Below are 19,429 nucleotides of genomic sequence, written 5' to 3'. Positions count from 1 at the left end.
AAGGGCTGCGAAAGAAAACCTTGCGACCTAAGAAAACGAAAGTAAAGGTTTTCCCTTTTCCAAGAAGTCGCGGCATTCTGTGAAATAGGAACAATGGGTCTACGGTTATCTGGGGGTTTCCCTACAAACGCTGTTTTGCAGTGCAAACATTTTCCATCCAATCAGGAAACAGGATTTTTTAAGATGTGCACAATAAATACAGCCGCCGAAAGGATTCTGTCCTCGCTATTCGACCCATTGTCCAGAAACCCAGAAGAGCCGTCACTGCCGAGGTCCCTGCAGTACAGCCATGGACAAGAAGGTGGCGCTCCTGCTCTGCGCAATGCTGTTCCTCGCAGCAGATACTGAAGGTAAAGTGGGGATAACGACCTCTGCCAGGCGCAGAAACTTCTATGATTTACGGTGAACCCGGGCCCAATCTCCGGATTCCTTATGCACGCATTTTGATTCCAGCTGTGTGTTTTTCTGGCGGGTGTTTCTCAGCACACAGGAACGCTTTCGAGTCAGAGTGCAGGCTTTATGAAAGAGTACATTTTACAGCAAAATATCATTTTTTATCTGAAAATATTAAACTAGCAGGAAATATAACTATTTTGAGAACCTTTACAGATTATTTGTCTATTGTCACGGGTATCTCGTTTAGTCGCGCTTTCTGTGAACACCTGGCAAACAATTTTGTTTCCAAGTTAAAAGCCATTTATGACAGAATATTTACAGCCTCGTAAACTGTAACGTACTCTGGCGAACCTGTTCCTTCCAGCTTAAATACAGTTTGGTGTCATGTCAACCAGGTTTCACCTGAAGTGACTCTAAAAATCGTTTTTCAATGACAAGATTTCGTTTAGGCACACTGCACTTTCTTGTGGCTTTTCCAAAACGGGGGGGGGGGGGGGGTGAGAGGCTACCCCCTGTCCTTGTAATAAAACAGCCCAACAAAATACTATGCACCTTATGCTATTTTACACATTATATAAAGACTCCAGGGCGCGTTTTGTTAAACCAATTTTAAACGAAAACTGTTTTCGCTCCCATAAAGAGAGTTTTAATTATTTACATTTCTTAGCAAATGCCTCCATTTGCAGCTCTGTGCTTAGTTTTATAAAATGTGTTTTTATAATAAAGAAACGATATGCATTGTAAAAGTATGTAATTAGGTGTTTAATTGCCTTCGAAGATATTTTTTATGCTCTTTTGTAAATATTGTCTTATTTTATGATTGGATGTTTTTCCTGTGAACTTTTATGATTTATCTGGAATTGAATAAAGGTTTCTGACTGAATGATTCTAAAAATCAGGTTTAATAGATTACTTACACGCTGCTCTACTGCATGTGAATTGAAGGGGTTATTTTTAGAGAGCTGAAGTTACAGGTCTGTTTTGCTTTTGCCCAAATTTGCAAAAGTTGTGCAATGAAGCTGAGCCACAAAAATCTGCTCCGTAGTATGCCTCGGGTATGTTAGTTAATATGTGCATGAACTTGGAAAGCCATATTTGCAATAGCCAAACTAAAAGCCACAAATCCTAGGATGAGAAACTCGGTTGCCTAAAAAGTCAAAACAAGCTCCAGGCATAAGATATTGCATGGGGTAATTTGGCAATAATAAAGTAATCTGTTTTGCCATTTCTTAATGAGAGCTCGTTGACATGTTGCACCAGAGGCCTATTGTATAAATGAAATATCCCATGAGAGCAAATGGAGAGAAAATATGGGACAGACTCAAGTAGACAGGCTATATTGTAATTGTAACTGCATCTATATAGCGCTTATTACCACTGACGAGGTGTTGACGCGCTTTTCAGCGAGCAGCACGCTACTCCGGCAACCCAATATCGTATCATTCTTCTTTAATTATTATTATCGGTATATATTAAAATATATGAATACTACTAATATTATTAATACTTCAAGCATTGGCATTCTGCAGCTTTATCCGAAGCCTGAAGCTGTAAAGGAAAGGCACTGATTAGAAAATCGTTTTGGCGCTGGGTTTTACTGAAATTAAAAAATGTGCTGAAATTTGTATGAGCTACTGTCAATACAATATCTTTAATAAAAATAATAATAGCATTACAGTCATTGTTAGTATTAATATTACTTCAAAGTGCCGCTGCTCGTCATCATTCTGTTCCTGGGAGGGCAGCGGGGAGCAGAGCCTCGTACAATCGCCATCATGCGTCATATTGCCTTCCTACAAAGGCCCGACATTTCTTTTCTCTGGATTGGTGCGTTCTGAAGTCACAGATTTCCCTCAGAGCCAGGTCGCATCTGCTGTCATCTGCACTAACCCACTGCAGCTGTGTTCCAAACCCACGAAGCCTCGGCCTTAACCTGGCAGATTGCAGGTTTCGAATCTTTGCACCTGCCCGGTCCCAGTTTCCCGCCAACAGTGGCGTAAACGAAAGTTGAAGCCCCCCTCCCCCCTCCCCCCACACACACACACAAGGTATACAGAGGGGCCTCCGCTCTGGATTTAATCCGGAGCTCTCGGGCCTCTCAGGATGTTTCAGCCTCCATCTCTCCCGGCCCCAGTGTCCATGTCACCCTGTCACTGTGTTTGTGTCTTCCTGTCCCAGTGCCATGTCTCTATAGCACAGCGCCTAGGACTTCCTGTTTCTGTCCGTGTTTCCCTGTGACAGGTTTTAAACAATATGGGGCAGATTGCCAAGCCCCTTGCGCCACTTTTGAGTCACTCTTCCCATGTTAAAAGTGACGCAAAAGTGGCGCAAGGGGCTTGGAAATCCGCCCCTATATTTTTCGATACTTTCCGACAAACTGTATTAGTGAGTGTCTGCCGCCACCTCTTTCCTGCCATTATGATCCCTGTGTATAATTCCAGCCAGTTACAGCGGAATCATGTTAACGGTTTTCTCTGAAAGCTGTTTATTGTACTCTGCGCATGTTTGTGATTTGAAGTTAGTAAATTAAGGAGAAAATCTTTTGCTTTGATTTGTCTTTCCTTCCCCACAAAGGCTTTGCATAGGACGGGGTCGTTTGTTCCGCTGAGCTGTGCGGCTTCTCCTCCACTCTGTTTGCAGAAAGTGAATTGATATGCTGGTGTCTGACCTGCCCAAGTGCCCCTCAGGACATCAGAGGGTGTGGCTTAACGGCTAGAGCGGCCGATTTAGAAGCTAGGGAAGCAGGTTCGAGTCTGACTGGAGGCTAAAACATCCTGTGAATCTCAACAAATCACTTAATCTCCCGTTGCCACCAAAACATGAATGTGTTCCGTCTGTAATGCACCTGGTGCTCGCGCAGAGCGCTCTGATTACTTCGGGTCGATTTCGCGCTATATAAAACAGCAACAAAAAAATCAAACGAAAAATTAAACGATTCTAAATTGTCATCAGAATATATCTGGTGTTGTAAACTGCATTGTAAATGTATAGTACTATAGTCATCTGTGCAAATGTAGCAGCTGTCTAGGCATGTTTAAAACCTCAACAGCAGAATGTGTTCCTACTTTTCTAAGATAAAATAATAGAGACAGGCAAGCTCTCTGAAGACCAGTTCCTGTTACTGGCGCTACACTCTGTGACTCTGATGGACATACAGACGCTCTGTACTAAATCTTACCTTACTCCCCCAGGATTGTCAGTCAATGGCAAAGGGCGCTGCCTGTGCCCTGGAGCGGGCTCCAGATTTGTGCGCGCGAAGTTAGTAAAATCCGTCCACTTCTACTCGGAGAGCCCTGGATGTGAAAAAAAGGAGGTCATGTGAGTACCCTGTTAAAGCATCGTAAGGAACTATAGGCGACCTCACATCATCTGTAGGCTGTATTTTCAAGCATTAGAAGCCAACGAACTATATGGATTTATATATATACTCTCTCTCTCTCTCTCTTCTCTCTCTCTCTCTCTCTCTCTCTCTCTCTTCTCTCTCTCTCTCCCCCCCCCCCCCCCCCCTTGGGTGTTCTTTCAGTCCCCTGACCAGAGTAAAGTCCAGCAGAATACGAAAAGTGAGGCGCAAAGCGTGGCACTTTCCAATTTAATTTTATCACCTCGCCAGACTTGGCGAGCATTTTTTTTAAGTGGGTTAATTTTTAATTTAAACAGTTGGGCTTGGCTTTCAGAAAAGGAAACCCCTCAGGTTGTGATACTGGTGCAGTCAGCCGTCTTCTCAATTTGATAGCGGAATTCGGACATAAAACCGCCTGATTGTGGTGAGAGCATACGTTGCCATATCAAGAAGTTGTGCACTATTCAAACCTTAATCGATAGAAAAAAATACAGCAACAAGCAAGTTTGGAACCGAAACCGTGTGCAATTTATTTGCTTCCAACCATTCCGAGAGCCCGAAACCCCCGAAACCCACGCAATTGGTATTTACCAACTGCACAATTTGCACCCCACATTGCGCCCGGACCGTAATTGCCTTTTCCCCGTAATTCAATGAGTTAGCACATGAGCTGCAGACAGTGCGTCAGGAACATGGAGCGTTGACTGCCGCCGTATATTTCCGAGCTGTGTTTCCTGCTGCCTATATACACACGCACTGCTCGTTACCGAGCTGCGCTATAGATCACAAGATTTATTTAGAGGCAGGTATAGCTCCATTCGGCGCCTATATTATATACCCTTTAATATAGCCAGGGCCACTGAAACTGTGTGATTCTTTAGCCGTATTGACATACTGCCAACAACGACTCATGCTTCAACCCACAGGAACACAGCCTGAGTTCAATCTTAAACCAGTTCCTTTGCATTGCCATTGTGATAGGCAAGCACCAAGACGTGCCACATACAGCCACTGCGAACAGACATCTTTTCTGGGTAACAACATAACATGCAGGCTTTGGAATCTCACTCGCAGACTCAGACCCCCCGATTAATATTCATACAGAGCCCCGAGCTACACTCGCAGTCACTCTACAGCCGGCGGGGTTCCTCAAAGTCGGCCCTTAAAGGCTGGATCCATGCGGGATTCTTAGCATATCGCCATTTAGATGAATGTAGCTATGGATCCGGCCCTCCAGGACTGGCTTTGGAGAAGCCTGCTCTACAGCTATCACGTGTCTCCCAACAGTAGAGGGGGCTGGACATGCACACCGACAGTTACATTTCATTGCAAGTCGGGTCCGCAGATAAACACAAAAATAGAACTCAAACATATGTTTAGTTTGGTCTCTTGCACTACTCTTGCCTCATCTATCCCCCATACCTCTTCCCTCTTTTCTTTCTGCCACCTCTGCCCCCCCCTCCCCCCTCTTTTGACCACTTGTAGCTGTGGACAGGCGGGCAACTAGAGCCAAATTTCGGGGGGGGGGGGCTGAAAAAGATTTCGGGGGGGCTAAGTCTTCCAGCCATAGGCAGAGTGGCTGTAAGAAGGGGCGAAAACGCAACAAAAGCCTCATGAACGAGTAAATGGTCTTTCAAAGACCTGTGAAGTACTCGGGTGCAGCCAGTGCTTTAAGTGGGAAAAAAAACACTGGGGGGTGCTCTAAAAGGGGCGTGGTTAATGTCTTGAAGGGGCGTGGCCTATCCGAGTAGGGGCGTGGTCTAAATCAAAATAACTAGCACTGTGTGCTTAAGAAAATCATGAAGTCGCATCCAGCAAAGGATAATAAAATAGGCAAAAAGGTATATTTATTAAGTATAACCCATAAAAATACCAAACACTTTAAAAAACATGTAAAGAATATTTATATTACTTAGAAATCTATTGCAGGATTCCCCAAAACCCTCGAAGATATTCAGTGTGTTTGTTTTGCTGGGGTTTCTCACAACAATTTTCTTCAGCAGACCTTCTACCTTTTGCAAGCCAACTCTTTACATACAGCTTTGGGTCAAATGTTTCAAATGGAGGACCATTGAGTTTTATCCATAGGCATGAAGATTTTTCCATTTTCTTTCACACACGGCCAGATGACATAAATTGAGGATTTCTTAATTGTGACCTTTATCTGTCACATGGCTGTAGTCCATAATTATATATTTTAACTCCTGTCAATATTTTAGTAGGAGGACACACACAATTTTCTTTTGTTAAATTCAATTCATGCTAGATGTGACATTAATTTTTGTTAAATTACAGTTTATGAATCTTATCCTTTTTCAGCTCAGTCCAAATGGACTTCAGTACCACCGCCATCGAATCAGGGAATGGGACCGCTGGCCTTCAAGGTGGAGGCCCCACGATAGGCATTACAATGTGACTGCCACTTCGGTGTTCGCAGTGCCTATCTTTTACATTGCAGCAGGTGCTGCTGGCTGCATCATCCGCCGCAAAGTAAAAAAAAAAGGAACATGTTAAATATATCGGTGCCTGCCACATGGTTCAGTGATATGTTGTGGGGCATCATAGATGCCCCCCAGGACCCATGTCTGAGGGCCAGGGGTAAAGGGGCCTGCTACGGGCCCCCAATGTCCCTTTCGCCAGCATTTCCATGGCAGGTGAACCGCCATTGATAAGCTGGCGGCTAAGGGACATCGTAATCCCTGCTGCAGTGCATGGTAGGCACCACCAGCATTGTAGGAACCACGAGCCCCTCCACCACACCGGCGGGCTCAAGAAGCCCGTCGGGTGCGTGGTGGTTGGTCTGTCCGACCGCCAGGTAACCACCCGCCATTGTAATATGGCGGGCTGTGACGCAGTCACCAATGGCGGTGGGACCGCCACCGACGGGGTGACGTGGTGGTCCCACAGCCATTATAATCACCCCCTAAGTTTGGTGTGCATGCAAATCCTACATTGCCAACCCCTGGCAAGTTGCACTGCTAGTGCTGGAAAAAGGCCAATGGAGGTACCAATGGGTGAGGTGGACTGGCCTCAAGGGTCTTGTGACCTCAGTGACAGATTCACTGTCGATCTAGGATGTGCTTCTTCATATGCCTGCCCGTAAGACTGGAATTGAACTGCAGTATGGATTGTGGTGGACAGGTCCACCTGCGGGTGCTAAGACACCTGGGCTTCTAAGGTCTATCGGGCCTTCTAAGGTGTAGCATCGGAATAAGCTCTGTCAGGAGTGTGGTATGGTGAACTGGTCATGAAGGTCTGAACATGGTTCTCCAGTTCCAAATTCAGCAGCTCTGGCCAGAGTGCCACATTCTCTCCCACACTGAACAACATACTGCCCCACTGAGAGAAACTCGCACTGCCTTCAGCACAACTCAATTGTGCTGCGACTAAATTCAAATTATGCACTAAGCAACAGTAAAATGCTGCCTGAAAAAAAAGGAATAACACCCTGGAAAAAGCAAACACTCATAGGGAATGCATGAATAAGCAAAGCATGCGAACTGTAATCAGAAAAAAACATGGTTACATTAACGGTTTTAAACTCATTATTCAGAAATCAGTAAGTGATTTTGCCTGAAAAGTTCAAGACATGGCTACTGGACCAGGAAGGGACCCCTTTCAATGTCCATTGCTTATATCCTTTCAAAATGTATGCAGTTTGGTTTAAAAAAGACCACATCCCCAAACACAGAGCCGCATTTTATAAGCTAAAATAATTAAAAAGTTGGAAACGATCATATTAAACGTTTCCACTCTACCCATCAACCAGGTATTGCAGTCCCTTTAGGAATGGCGCACTTACCCACCCTGGGAAAACAATGTTGTTCAAAGAAAGAAGATAAAAAGAAACTAGCGCTTTCACTAGCAAACTCTGTAAAGTGGCGCTAATGTGTGTGGGTGTAAATAACAGTCTGGCCTGTCTGCTGTCCACTCTGTATTGCTTTATTTAGGTATTTAACTATTTTTTCTCTCCATTCCGAGGTTTTTCTTTTCAATCGAAAACGGTCAGAAAATGAGGACATTTACAGCCAAAGTGTTCAGCCTTTTTTGGATCAATTTCACAGGGGAACAAATAAAGAAAAGGAGAGGCAAGAGAGAGTACCTTAAGAGCTGCCTCTTGAAATCAGCACGTAAGCAGGAGCGAGACTGAGACAGAAAGAGATGGAGGAATAAAGAGAGGAGGGCAGCCGCCAGAGGCAGGTCAGGAGTAGTGGACACGGTCCTTGCCATGAAGGAAAAGAGACAGCGTTTATTTTTTCTCCGTTCTCTGCCCTTCCCAGAACGGCTGAGCCTTCCTGCAGAAGAACAAAAGGCAGAGGGCGGGTGGCCTCTGACTCCAGGCAGGTCAAGTGCAGGGCCATTAGGTAGCGCTTTCACGTGCTAATGGCCCTGTGATAACAGAAGGGAGAGGGGAAATTCCTTTGTCCGCTCGTCCCCCCCACCCTTGTCCCCCCCCCCGTGTCCCCCCCACTCCAAAATCTGGGGGGGATATATCCCCCGCGTCCCCCACACTTCCTACGCCCATGAGTGCAGAAACAGTGGGCAGAGTCTGAGCACCGGCAGTTTTTTTTTGGGCCCTCAAAACGGGTCCGAAAAAAAAAAAAAATAAAGAACGGACTACCTTTAGTAGCCACGAAAATAGAGCCCGATAGAGACCCGTTTCGAGGGCCCCAAAAAAAAAACTGCCGGTGCTCAGACCCGGACAGACCCGGCCCACTTAAAGCCCTGGGTGCAGCTGCAATTAGACGGACGCCAGCCCGCGAGGCCATCTCAGCCGGGCTGACACACATGAGGGGGGGGGGGGGCTGAAGCCCGGTGAGCCCAATGGGTGTTGCGCGCCTGGCTGTGGACGACTGACTATATCCACTTATCGACCTGCCATGAATTGATATGCAGTGTATTGCTTCTCCATGTACCGTTTTAAGCTTAAAAATAAAAACTCTTTGAAATAAATATGCTTCCCACCCCTCTCTGGATGGGCTCATGCGTAATTTGCACCATCCACTGCTTCTTAGTGTCCACACCCCCCAGTCTTTAGAGCATGCGCCCCCCACAAACGAGGCCACAGTCCTGCTCTGACGCCTCCTATGAAGCACCCCCACTGTGGGTCTGCTGTGGGCACCGCAAGCAACGCTCTTCTTATGTTCTTCTTTTTCAGCGCTGTCTTGAAAAAGGGGCAAGAGAAAATATGCCTGGACTGGAACTCGAAGAAGGTGCAGAAGCTGGTACAGACTATGAAGAAAAGGTGGGTCTGGCTCTGTCTCTGGGGGCATTTCAACAAAATGGCGGCGTTCTCCCAGCAATGCTGACGTGTTCACCTTTTATGGAGTGTCTGTGTATATTGATTAACCTCATGGAAAGAATGTTCTTTAAAAACACTTGAGGCCTATATGTCCAGCAGCATTTGTCACTGGGTCCGCCAGCCCTCGTGGTTTACAGTGCGCTGGTATTTCGGTGATCTCTGCTGGTAGAAGGGTGAGTGTGGCCAAATGTGTTCCTATGGGAGGTTTTATGGGGGCTCTTCTTCCACCAGAAGAGGTGGGTGCATTACAGCTCATCTAAAATCAAACACAGGAAGTGAGAGAGAAGGGTGTATTAGGCCTCCACCCACGTAAGCCGCTCCCTTCCAAGTGCACCTTTGTTTTTTTCGCTTCCTTCCCTCGTGTAGTTTTTGTGCAGATGTATCCCACCTTTTTCTTTTCTTCAAGGCGCCTTCACATATGGTTGCCATCCGGTCGTCTTTTTACTGGCATGACCAGTGTTTTATATCTCCCCGCCTTTACAAAAATTAGGAAAATCACTTAAAGCCAGTAGTTTTTGCCTTATCGGTACATACTTTTAATAGTTAATATGAGTAGAAAACACTTAAAAATGTGTTCTATAGATGCCTTAGTGTTCCATGACTGATAATTAAATTAAACAAAGACTGAAGGGTCATGCACACAATTAATACACACCATTTTGTGTAAAGTTTTTAGAATCATGACCAGACTTTTGTAAAATCTTAAACAAATTATTTTTCTCTGGGGACAGTGGCCTTTTGGAGATTTGCTGATCTTCTGCTATCAGAGACAATCTTTCTTGGTTCCTTGCCACCTCGTGGCCCCTGAGAGCTTTCTTTTTACAGCAAAGCTAATGCCAGTTTTCCAGTTACCCTCTCCTTCCCTTGCTTCCTTCCCTTGTTTCACTGGATTCTTGTCACATGAACATTGTTTTACTGAGTACCAGGGTTTGCAGTGGTTCTCCATAGCATCGCTACCCCTATCCCTTGGTGGCTGCGAGGACCCTTAAAAACTCACAATACCACGCCTGTAACACAATAAATTGCACTAACACTCTGTGGATAAAATATGTCACAAGTTTATTGACTCTGTGGATAAAATATGTCAAAAGTTTATTGATTGCAAAGATTTCACAAGGCCCCCCTATGCGTTATAGTGACTTAAAGAATCTGCTAGCGCCTTAAGGTGAGGGGGTAACCATGGCATTGATGCGTACGCACCCCGGTTCACACTTCAGCCTTTCATTGTTCGCGCCTGTTTGCACTTTGAGCAATAGGTGCTGAACGCTTTTACTGTTTTTACTTTACTTCTTGTAACATTTGTATGGTCCATATTTGATGTCAGGTGTGTTAAAGATTAAGTGAAATCTCATTAAATTGTTCAGATCTTCTACAAAATGTACCTACCTATGCTTGCAGCGTCTAGACATGGCCATCATACTTTAGTGCTGCAGTGATTCTGATGCACACTTGAGTTGCACAGTATGTGGGCACAGCTCCTGGAGAGCAACCACAAAAAGTGTCCCATTCTGTTGGGTCTTCTGGAGCTGGCAGTGCAGTGCAAGACACAAGTAAGATTTGTTCCGACTTGTGTCCTGCATGTAATGTTCCCTCTACGCTATCTGCGCAGGGACATTGTGGCTCAGTGCAGGGCCTATCTCGTTTAAGAATGCTACAGAAGCGAAATCCTGCTTTACATTTTTTTTATTTTCTTTTGTCTCATGGTTTTTTAAATATTTTATTGAACCAACATTATATTCGAGAATGTAATTGTGTATAGTGTTTTAACTTGCTTTGACAGGCTAAAGAACCAAAATAAAGTTGAAACTGAAAATGTATTTTCTATTATAAATTACATTTGCTTGGTGGGGAAAAGGACCACAGTCTTTACTTTTGGTTTAATTTCCCTATGGAGTCTCGGGGAGACCGGTGCCATTCTGCTCTTTAGACACGTTTGTGAGGTTACTTAAGAAGGTTCCAAACATGCCATATGGATGAGTACATGTGATTTTCATGCCTTGAAGTGTGTCTGATGAAAGATGCTTTCATCTGGACTACAAGGTTTTATCTCTGTTGTGCTAACTTAACCAAGTTCAAAATAAAAGGCCCTCGTGAAACTGTACCGAGGTCTCATCTGGACAGTTTGCAGTTGGATATAAGTGGGGCATGCAAGGGGGAGATGTGGCCTAGTGTTTATGCTGCTGACATTGGAACCCGGGGACTAGGGGGCATATTTATCATATGGTTGTGTCGCTTTTGCACAACGCAACAGTGACGCAAATGCTAAGTGATTTATCAAGCCACGCAAAGCCACCTTGCGTGGCCCTGAGTATCTTGATAAATCCAAGGTACGCAATGCAGCACAAATTGCTGCGTTGTGTTACTCTGATTCTCTGCCCTGGGAAGGCATTCCATGAGAGGAGCGTGGGTGTGCCCACGCACCCTCCCATGGATTCTGAAGCATTTGTAGATTTGCCAATACTGGGGTCATATTATAGTAAGTACCACGGGGGAGCAACAAGCGTTTGTGCCTGCTTTGTGCGCCCCTGGAGCACTTTGGTAATATTGAAGGGTGCGCAGACGCTTGTGCATCTCCTTCAATAATCCCGATAGCGCTGGCGCACTTAAAGCGCCAGCGCTATCTTTAGAGGGTGTTCCCTTATTTGCGTAGGTGCATGCCCTATGCAAATGTGGGAATTACTTTGCCTCTACGCTCGTGCCATATGACAGGCATAGGCACAGAGGTAAAGAAGCTCTCAGGGGGCGCACCTTCTAGGTGGTGCACTGTGAGTGCGCCCCCTGAGAGCAGCCCTCTGGAGGGGAGGAAAGGGGGTCCTATGGACCTCCCAGACATCCCCTTGCCGGCGGGTGCAGTCACTGACCCGGCTGCAAGGGGATCTCTATTCCCCTGTAAAAGCACCAGCAGATGCAGCCTGCACTGTGAAAACACGGAGCGTCTGCATGTACCCACTCAATGTTTTCCACATGAATGCGCTATCCCCAGGGCAACGTGAGTTTGCGGCGGCCCTGGGGCAGCACATTCACTGTAAAAAGATGCATTTTCATTGTTTGCACCGGGTGCACCTTTTAAAAGGTGCAACCAGCTTAAACAATGAAAATGCATAATACGGCCCTTGGTAGACATCAGAATGCTGTGCCTTCCCAGGGGAGCCATAAGGAGGAGAAATATCTTTATTTCTCCTTCTTTTTCCTCTTTCTATGTGTTCTGCATTCTGCAGCACTCATAGAAGGAGGAAAATGACTCTCATAATTGTTTATGTGCAGCAATCTTTTGGCACAAAAACAATCCTGTTTGCACACTGCCTGCGTTGGCACTAGGCAGCACATTTTGTGCCAGAACTGAAAAAAATAGGTATGTGCCGTATTATGTTAAATACAGCGCATTCCTGCCCCATACCTTGTCACGCAGTACAGCAAGGTGACTTGCTGCACTGCGCTGCATAACTTTTTGTTAAATATGCCCTGAAATACTGATCCTAACTCTGGGAAAATCACTTAATCGCCTTGTGCTTTAAACTGCAAATGTGTGTGAAATGTGACACAGCTGAGTAATTCAATGCCTTTGGGAATCTTGTATTGTGTGCAGCACCCTCATTAACGTAAAACACTTTGGGGGAGATTTACAAACATTTTGCGCTGGGTTAACATCACGAAAGTGATGCCAACCAGTACAAAATGTCTTTTTTGCTATTTACTTTCCAGCGCAAAACTTGTTTTGTACGGGAGAGCACCCTCAAAGTAGCGCAAAGCATGCTTTGCATTACTTAGCGCTGAGGGGGCGTTACATGGGTGGTACATGGGCGTTCCCATGCAACGCCCCATGCCTTTTGACACAAAACCATATTTACAAAGATTTGTAGACATGGTTTTGCACCAAAAGTTAACACCCCTTCAAAGGAGGCGCGAACAGGGGAAAAGCTTTAATTTCTCTGTGCTTTTTTGACTTTGCATGCGTGTTGCACTGTGCAGCACGCTTACAAAGTGGGAAAAGCTTTGCGTCATGTCTGGGCATCGTATTTTGTACATGAAGTGTACCCTTCCTGTACAAAACCTATGCTAGACTCATGCACACACCCTAACGCTATGGCGCCAAGGTGTCTGCCTGGCGCACAGCAGCTGAAACCAGTGCGGGAGCAAGGGAAAGGGGAGGAGAGAGCTATCTCTCTGAAGATATGGCGCTCTTCTGCTCGCTCCATGTCGCGCAACGCTGCACAGCCTCGCAGGGGGCTGCGCTGCGTTGCATTGCATGACTTTTTTGTAAATCTCCCCCTTAGTTGCTATCTGGCTGGGTGGTGATTTATAAATACCCATCCTTAAAATGTGCGAAAATCTGGAAAAATTTGCAGAAGAAATAGGATTTCAAAAAGCAGAGAGTGTCTAGATTGGCCTCAGGGCTTGACGTCACGGCCACTACCCTCCAGGGATGGGATGTCCCTGGCTTGACCGGGGCCAATAGGCTGGATAAATCTACACTTTGCTGTCAATCCTTTCCTAACCATGGTTTCAAAATTCTCAGACAGTTCAGAATCAGTCTTTCTTCCCAGCGCTAGTTTTTCATTCGGGCCCTCCTGTTATCTTGTATTTGTGCGTGACAGAATAATCCGAGTCAAGAATCTCCTGGGGGGTTTCTGCAAGATGAATTGCACCCCTCGAGGATGTGACAATATGTGAGAAAAGCACACAGGCTGCACATACGGGTTTCCTGACTGATAACATTCTAGTTGTCAAAATGGCCGCTAGAAACGCACGACGATCGAGCTTGGAGACTATTTTTAACATGGTCACTTGTAGAAACAGCAGTGCAAGAATGAATGGGAAAAATAACAAGTTTCTTTTGTCTCTATAGTTCTTCAAGAAACGCCAAAAAGAAGTCAAAAGGGAAAAAGTCGGCATAAGCGGAAAGTACAAACCATAGAAACCTTCAGATGCCTAGAAGCGACTGTTCCGGCAAAGCTATTCGTCCTCCCTGGATAATATGTGATTATATGTTCTGCAAGAAGACCAAATGGGCCTCCTTGTGTGTTTTATCTATACATTTTTGTATTATATGTATATATTAAATACATTAATTATTTGTGTGTGTTAACTACGATCTTAATATTTTTGTATGCTCTGTAAATAGGAGGAATATATATTCATATTTCTAACTTTATTGCGAAACAAATAGACTCATGCAAAGTATTCTTCTTTAAAAGAAAACCAGCTCATCGAATAAATATTGATGCGAAAATCCATTGAGTTCCTCAATTATTTTTAGGTCTCGCCTGAGCCAGGACACATTAGTCAGGATAGGACACATTAGTCCAAACGCAGCTCAGAGGCACCATATAGCTGGATCTCACAGAGGTCGCAACAACACTTAACACTTCATTTAAAAACAAGCATTGGCATAGCCAATAGGTCTTGCCTTTGGGACCTTATAAGTGTTTAGTTATCCAGCACAATATCCTTGGTGCAACAACATCAACTGTTGCATGGCTAAACACTTAAAAGGTCCCAAAGGCGAGACCTATTGGCTATGCCAATGCTACCATGGCCGGCCAAGAGCTTGCGGTTACGTGTGCGGGCTTGCGCTCACGAGCATAGGCACCATCTGGCTTTCCTCTCGCACTCCCGTGCGCGCGCACCTCGCTCTGCCTTTCTGTTTTGCTCGCTCTTCAACTCCCTCACTACAGGCCGCACGCCAAGACATCAAGGGTGAGCGTCGCACATGAGCGCTTTGTCATTCCACCTCGCAATTAAAACAGAACGTTCCCTTGGAAGAGAAAAACAGAGTATTTGGCGTCATCTAGCGGCTGGGCTGTGTTAGCTCCATGTCATATTTTTGTACTACTCATATTTCACGTCTGCTCTTCTAACAGCGGGGCGAAGGAGTACGCTGGACCCACACAAGCTCAGGGCGCATTCTATTCCATCAAGCGGAACCACAGCCTCGGAGACTGACCAGCCCCTCCCCCACCCACCCCCGGTAACTAGGCAGCGAGCCTCCAGCCTCGCTCCCCGCCTCCCCTGTTATTTATTGCTTGTCACTGGAACGGTTTGTCGTCCAGAATATTTATTTTGCTTGTTCCTTGTTTTGAGGCCTCGATGGTTAATCAATGAAAATATCAGAATCTGGGGCTGAGCTGCATCCTCCGGCCCCTCCTTGTTTGCACATTTGGGATGCCTTCAATCGCCGCCTTGGGTGCCTCTGCCCGCTCTCTTGAAATGCAACCCGCTTCTTCTTGTCTCCTTCTTCTTCTTTTCGTCTCAGCTTTTTTCTAATAAATAATCCGTCCTTCTTCTTGTATCTGCCTCTTCTTCTAGCAGACCCCTCAACCCATGCCCGACTTCTCACTCTAACAGCCTGCTTTTCTTACCATCTCTTCCGCCTACTCTCTGTGTCTTTTGTAATTCCTAATTGTAATTTTTCCACTCAATTTTCATCATTCTATCTATCTCCTGTTCCTCCTCTCTGCATTTTCGATTTGCCTCCATTGAACCCCTGCCAACCTGCCTCTCCTTTCTCTGAGTTGTGTGGGCCTCCATGGGTGACATAGGACTCATTGGCCAGAATAGGCAAAACACAGCACACTTGCACACAGACATAACCTCCAAGAGAATGATCTAAAATAATGGTTCCCAGTACATACTTTGTAAAAGAAAAACATTGGAAACAAGCATTGGCATAGCCAATAGGTCTCGCCTTTGGAACTTTATAAGACTTTAGCCATGCAACAGTTGATGTTGTTGCACCAAGGATATTGTGCTGCATAACTAAATACTCATAAGGTCCCAAAAGCGAGACCTATTGGCTATGCCAATGCTTGTTTTAACTGTTAGCAGGTCACTGTATTGTGCCCAGGACGTGTTTAGAATCGTGACGCTGAGCAGTGGTTGGAATTCTACCACGAGCAGTGACACGCAGTTTCAGTCATGTCTTCACATTTCTTTTTTAAACATTTTCAATTCTAAAAACCAGCAACACTATGCTTTTCTGAAAGAGAAGAATATCATATCCAGAGCCAAACTTGATGCTGTCATTAAAATCGTTCGTAAAGTGCTTGAATCCTACCATGAATACAGAATCGTCAGGGCACAAGTCCTAAAAAACAGCCGCGGTCGGTAGTAGGAGTAACTGCAGGGCGGTGACGTGGGGAGGGGGAGGGGCAGGGTGGGGGGTAGTAAACTATGGATTACGGAGGTTTACAGGTAAGTTAACATATAAATTAATACAACGAATTTCGTTGCGTGCACTGCATCACATTTGGGGATGCAGTGCACACAACGAAATTTGTTTTATTAATTTATATGTTAACTTACCTGTAAACCTCCGTAATCCATAGTTTACTACCCCCCACCCTGCCCCTCCCCCTCCCCACGTCACCGCCCTGTAATTACTCCTACTACAGACCACGGCTATTAAAAAAAGAAGTGGTGAGACGCTGATGTCACAACAGGAAATGACATCACGAAAGGTGCTTGCACCATCAGACTCATTGCCTCCCCTCGCTCACCCCTTAGATGCGATTGCATCAGAGAAGCCAGCGCATGAGCAGCGTTCTGAATGAGCTCCGATCTCGCCCCAGAGAGGCCAAAGAGTGAATGTGTGGCTCCATTTGCTCCAGTTATCGAACTCCCGATAAAATAAGTGGGGGGACGCCGTCCACCCACGTGGTACCCCGACTCGAGCCCTGCGAATCGTCAAATGTGGATTTCCTTTTTTGACTTGTAGACACGTTAGCTTCCATAGCTCCGAATTTGATAGTCTTACATATATTGAACTCTCATTCTGGTTCAAGCTATCTCTCTGCCTGCACTCGCCTCCATTTTTTTAATGGATTTCTGATTTCTCTTTTACCAATATGTTATGTTTTATTGAACTGCATATTTAACCCCTTCTGTGCCACGCCCTTTCCCCCTCCTGTGCTGGGCGTTTCATTAGTGGGCGGGTTTCATGACGAGATAGTCTCGTCATGGGCACAGCGCGACCGTGCTCCATGACGAGACTATCTCGTCATGGGCACAGAAGAGGTTAAACTTAGCAAGTCAATAACATTTCATGGTTGTACATCTGTGCATGCCTTGACCACATGCTGGGAACATACAATTCAAATGATGCACAGAAAACAAGGCGTATGCTAATATTTTGTTTGAGTTCCACAAACGAAAACGTGCATTTTGGACATGCCTGCCTCTGGTTTCTCATATGAAATTTAAAAAGCGAATGTTTGCATTTTTCAGACCTCTAAATATCAAAGCTCATTGGGGAGTGTATAAGTAACACAAGACTATTTATAACACTGCATTCGAATAGTGCATTGGGGGAGCTGAGATCTGTTCCTTCTGCAGATGCTTCATTGTCATCAGTCAATCAATCAATTCAATTTTTTTATTATGATTCGGAACTCCTTTGGAGTAAAATGTACAAACGCAAAAGGAGAACAACAAATACTACAATTATTAAAAACGAGATAAAAAGATATTCTAAAACGAACAGTTGTCTCATATTAGTTTGTATAAGTGTACAGAACGTAGCAGCAAAAATCAAGGATAAACCACACTCCGTGTATGATAAAAATCCAGAGCATACAAAGAACAAAAGCATGAAACGTTTATGGGAAATGCACGAAGCCTGATCAACAGATGACATACAATGGGGGATAGTTGAATATATATAGTGCAAAATACTGGCAACAAAAACTAGATGAATCAGACTTCATGAATAGCACAGTCGCTGATACATAAAGTGCAAGTGCATAGGAGAAATAAGAGACCTGATCAACAAAGCCATGCACTGGCAATTATAAATGAGAATTCCATTACGATAAGTTACTGAAATTCAGTGCGAGTAGCTTAGGACGTATAACTGCTGAGGTAACCTCAACAGTACAATTCTTTAAAAAAAACAACAACTCAGAATTCTGCTAGTGTTGTACACATCTTTACCCTAAGAATCAAATTCAGCCGGATTAAAACTGGCAACACTGTAAAGATCCTATCTAAAAATTGCTTAACATTTGTTAAAAAAAAGGTGAATGTTTTGAAGTATACTGCTTCAGAGGGTGGTGCCAAAAAAACAGTTCCGTGTCTCCCCATTCGAGGTAATATTATACTTTAAGAACACTGGTCTTAATAACCGGCGTCTTAATAGCTGTTAAAGGGGACAGACTAATAACACATGGTTTAAGTCTTTCAATCAATTTCCACGTAAGTCGCAGAGTCTATCTACCCTAGCTAGTCCCTCCCATGCTCCTGTTATGAGTCTTAAGGGGAGCAGGTTCAGCCGTAATAACAAAGTCGCTCTACGCACTCCATTGGGATAGAACCAGTGCTTTAAATGGGACGGTGCTCACCGGTACTGAGTACTAGCACTTCTTATTTTTATCACCCCCGAGTACCGGCACTTCTCTACAGCCGTGGCGAGTACCAGTACTCATGGAGGGTAGGTGCATTGGCCTTTAGTGTTGGTAGCCTGTCTCTTTGTTCAGCCAAATCACTTTTATAGCCCTGAGCTGCAAAAAAAAAGCCTTCTTCATCTCAGTAGGGTCCTCTTAGCCACAAACTGCAAACCATCATGAGATACTGAACCCAGGAATCCTTGCCCCCTTAGCAAAGTCCCAAAAGCCTCTAAAATACATTTCCTGCAATAACATCATGTATTTCTGTCCAGTCTCCCCAAGTCTTGGCCTCTCGGTTATTCTGTAATACTGTCTCATCATGTGAACTCTTGTCAGAATTAAGGGCAGTCTCTGCACTCCAGCCATGGACTCTGCTGAAGCTAATCTGTGCCCCTACCCGTGAGTGCTGAAGGACCCCAGTGATAGGCATGGCCTTGGCCATGGACAGCAGGGAGTGGGGTTAGCCAGTGGAAGGCGTGATGGAGCATGCACAAAGGAGCTGGCTGTGGGTATGTGATAGGAAGGCTGCATACCGCATGCAGTACACATTGGGCATGGCCATTCGTTTGTTCTGCCACGTGGACTGTCTCTCAGTGATGGTTCCACTACTTTGATCAACCACTTAATCAACTTTAATACAGAAAAAAATAATGTTCGATGCTTTTAGAAGCCAAGGAAATTGTTTGTCATTTCCAGATGGATTTTCCCAAAATATCTAATTCGCTAAATTGTAATCTGACGCAAAATGAGAGGTCAGCCGATGTGATATAATATTAACAACATAAAACAAACATTGGCAAAGTCAGTAGGTCTGGAGTTGTCTGGCAGACTTTTGGCAATTCGTATTTTGTTTTGTCATGGTTTTTGCAAAACATTATTGCTTGAGAAGCTGCTGAGCATTTGTCAATCTAAAAAAAAAAATATTGACTACAGACAAAATATGGTTTTTGGTTTTAACAAAGCATACAGTGCCATAGTACTTCCTGGCACAGAAGGGAACTACTTTGTGTA

The 19,429-nt window shown here is 44.8% G+C and overlaps 1 protein-coding gene across 1 annotated transcript; it reads left to right on the top strand.

The window, feature by feature from the left end:
* The first annotated feature begins 227 nt into the window (after positions 1-227).
* LOC146861835 (C-X-C motif chemokine 11-1-like) lies at positions 228-14,264 on the top strand. The gene is made up of 4 exons (XM_085643202.1): positions 228-350; positions 3,588-3,714; positions 8,895-8,981; positions 13,885-14,264. Exons 1-4 carry the CDS (start codon positions 290-292, stop codon positions 13,931-13,933), a joined length of 324 nt encoding a protein of 107 aa, XP_085499328.1. The 5' UTR covers positions 228-289; the 3' UTR covers positions 13,934-14,264.
* The last annotated feature ends 5,165 nt before the right edge of the window (positions 14,265-19,429 follow it).

This window comes from Triturus cristatus, chromosome 2_2, assembly GCF_964204655.1.
Source record: "Triturus cristatus chromosome 2_2, aTriCri1.1, whole genome shotgun sequence".
NCBI classification, from domain to species: domain Eukaryota; kingdom Metazoa; phylum Chordata; class Amphibia; order Caudata; family Salamandridae; genus Triturus; species Triturus cristatus.
The sequence above is the reverse complement of the archived record's forward strand: the minus strand, read 5'-3'. Positions and strand labels throughout refer to the sequence as shown.

Coding starts and splice junctions, on each gene's coding strand:
- LOC146861835 (XM_085643202.1), top strand. CDS start 290: ATGGACAAGAAGGTGGCGCTCCTGCTCTGCGCAATGCTGTTCCTCGCA. Junction 351..3,587: donor CCTCGCAGCAGATACTGAAG/GTAAAGTGGGGA, acceptor TTACTCCCCCAG/GATTGTCAGTCAATGGCAAA. Junction 3,715..8,894: donor TGTGAAAAAAAGGAGGTCAT/GTGAGTACCCTG, acceptor CTTCTTTTTCAG/CGCTGTCTTGAAAAAGGGGC.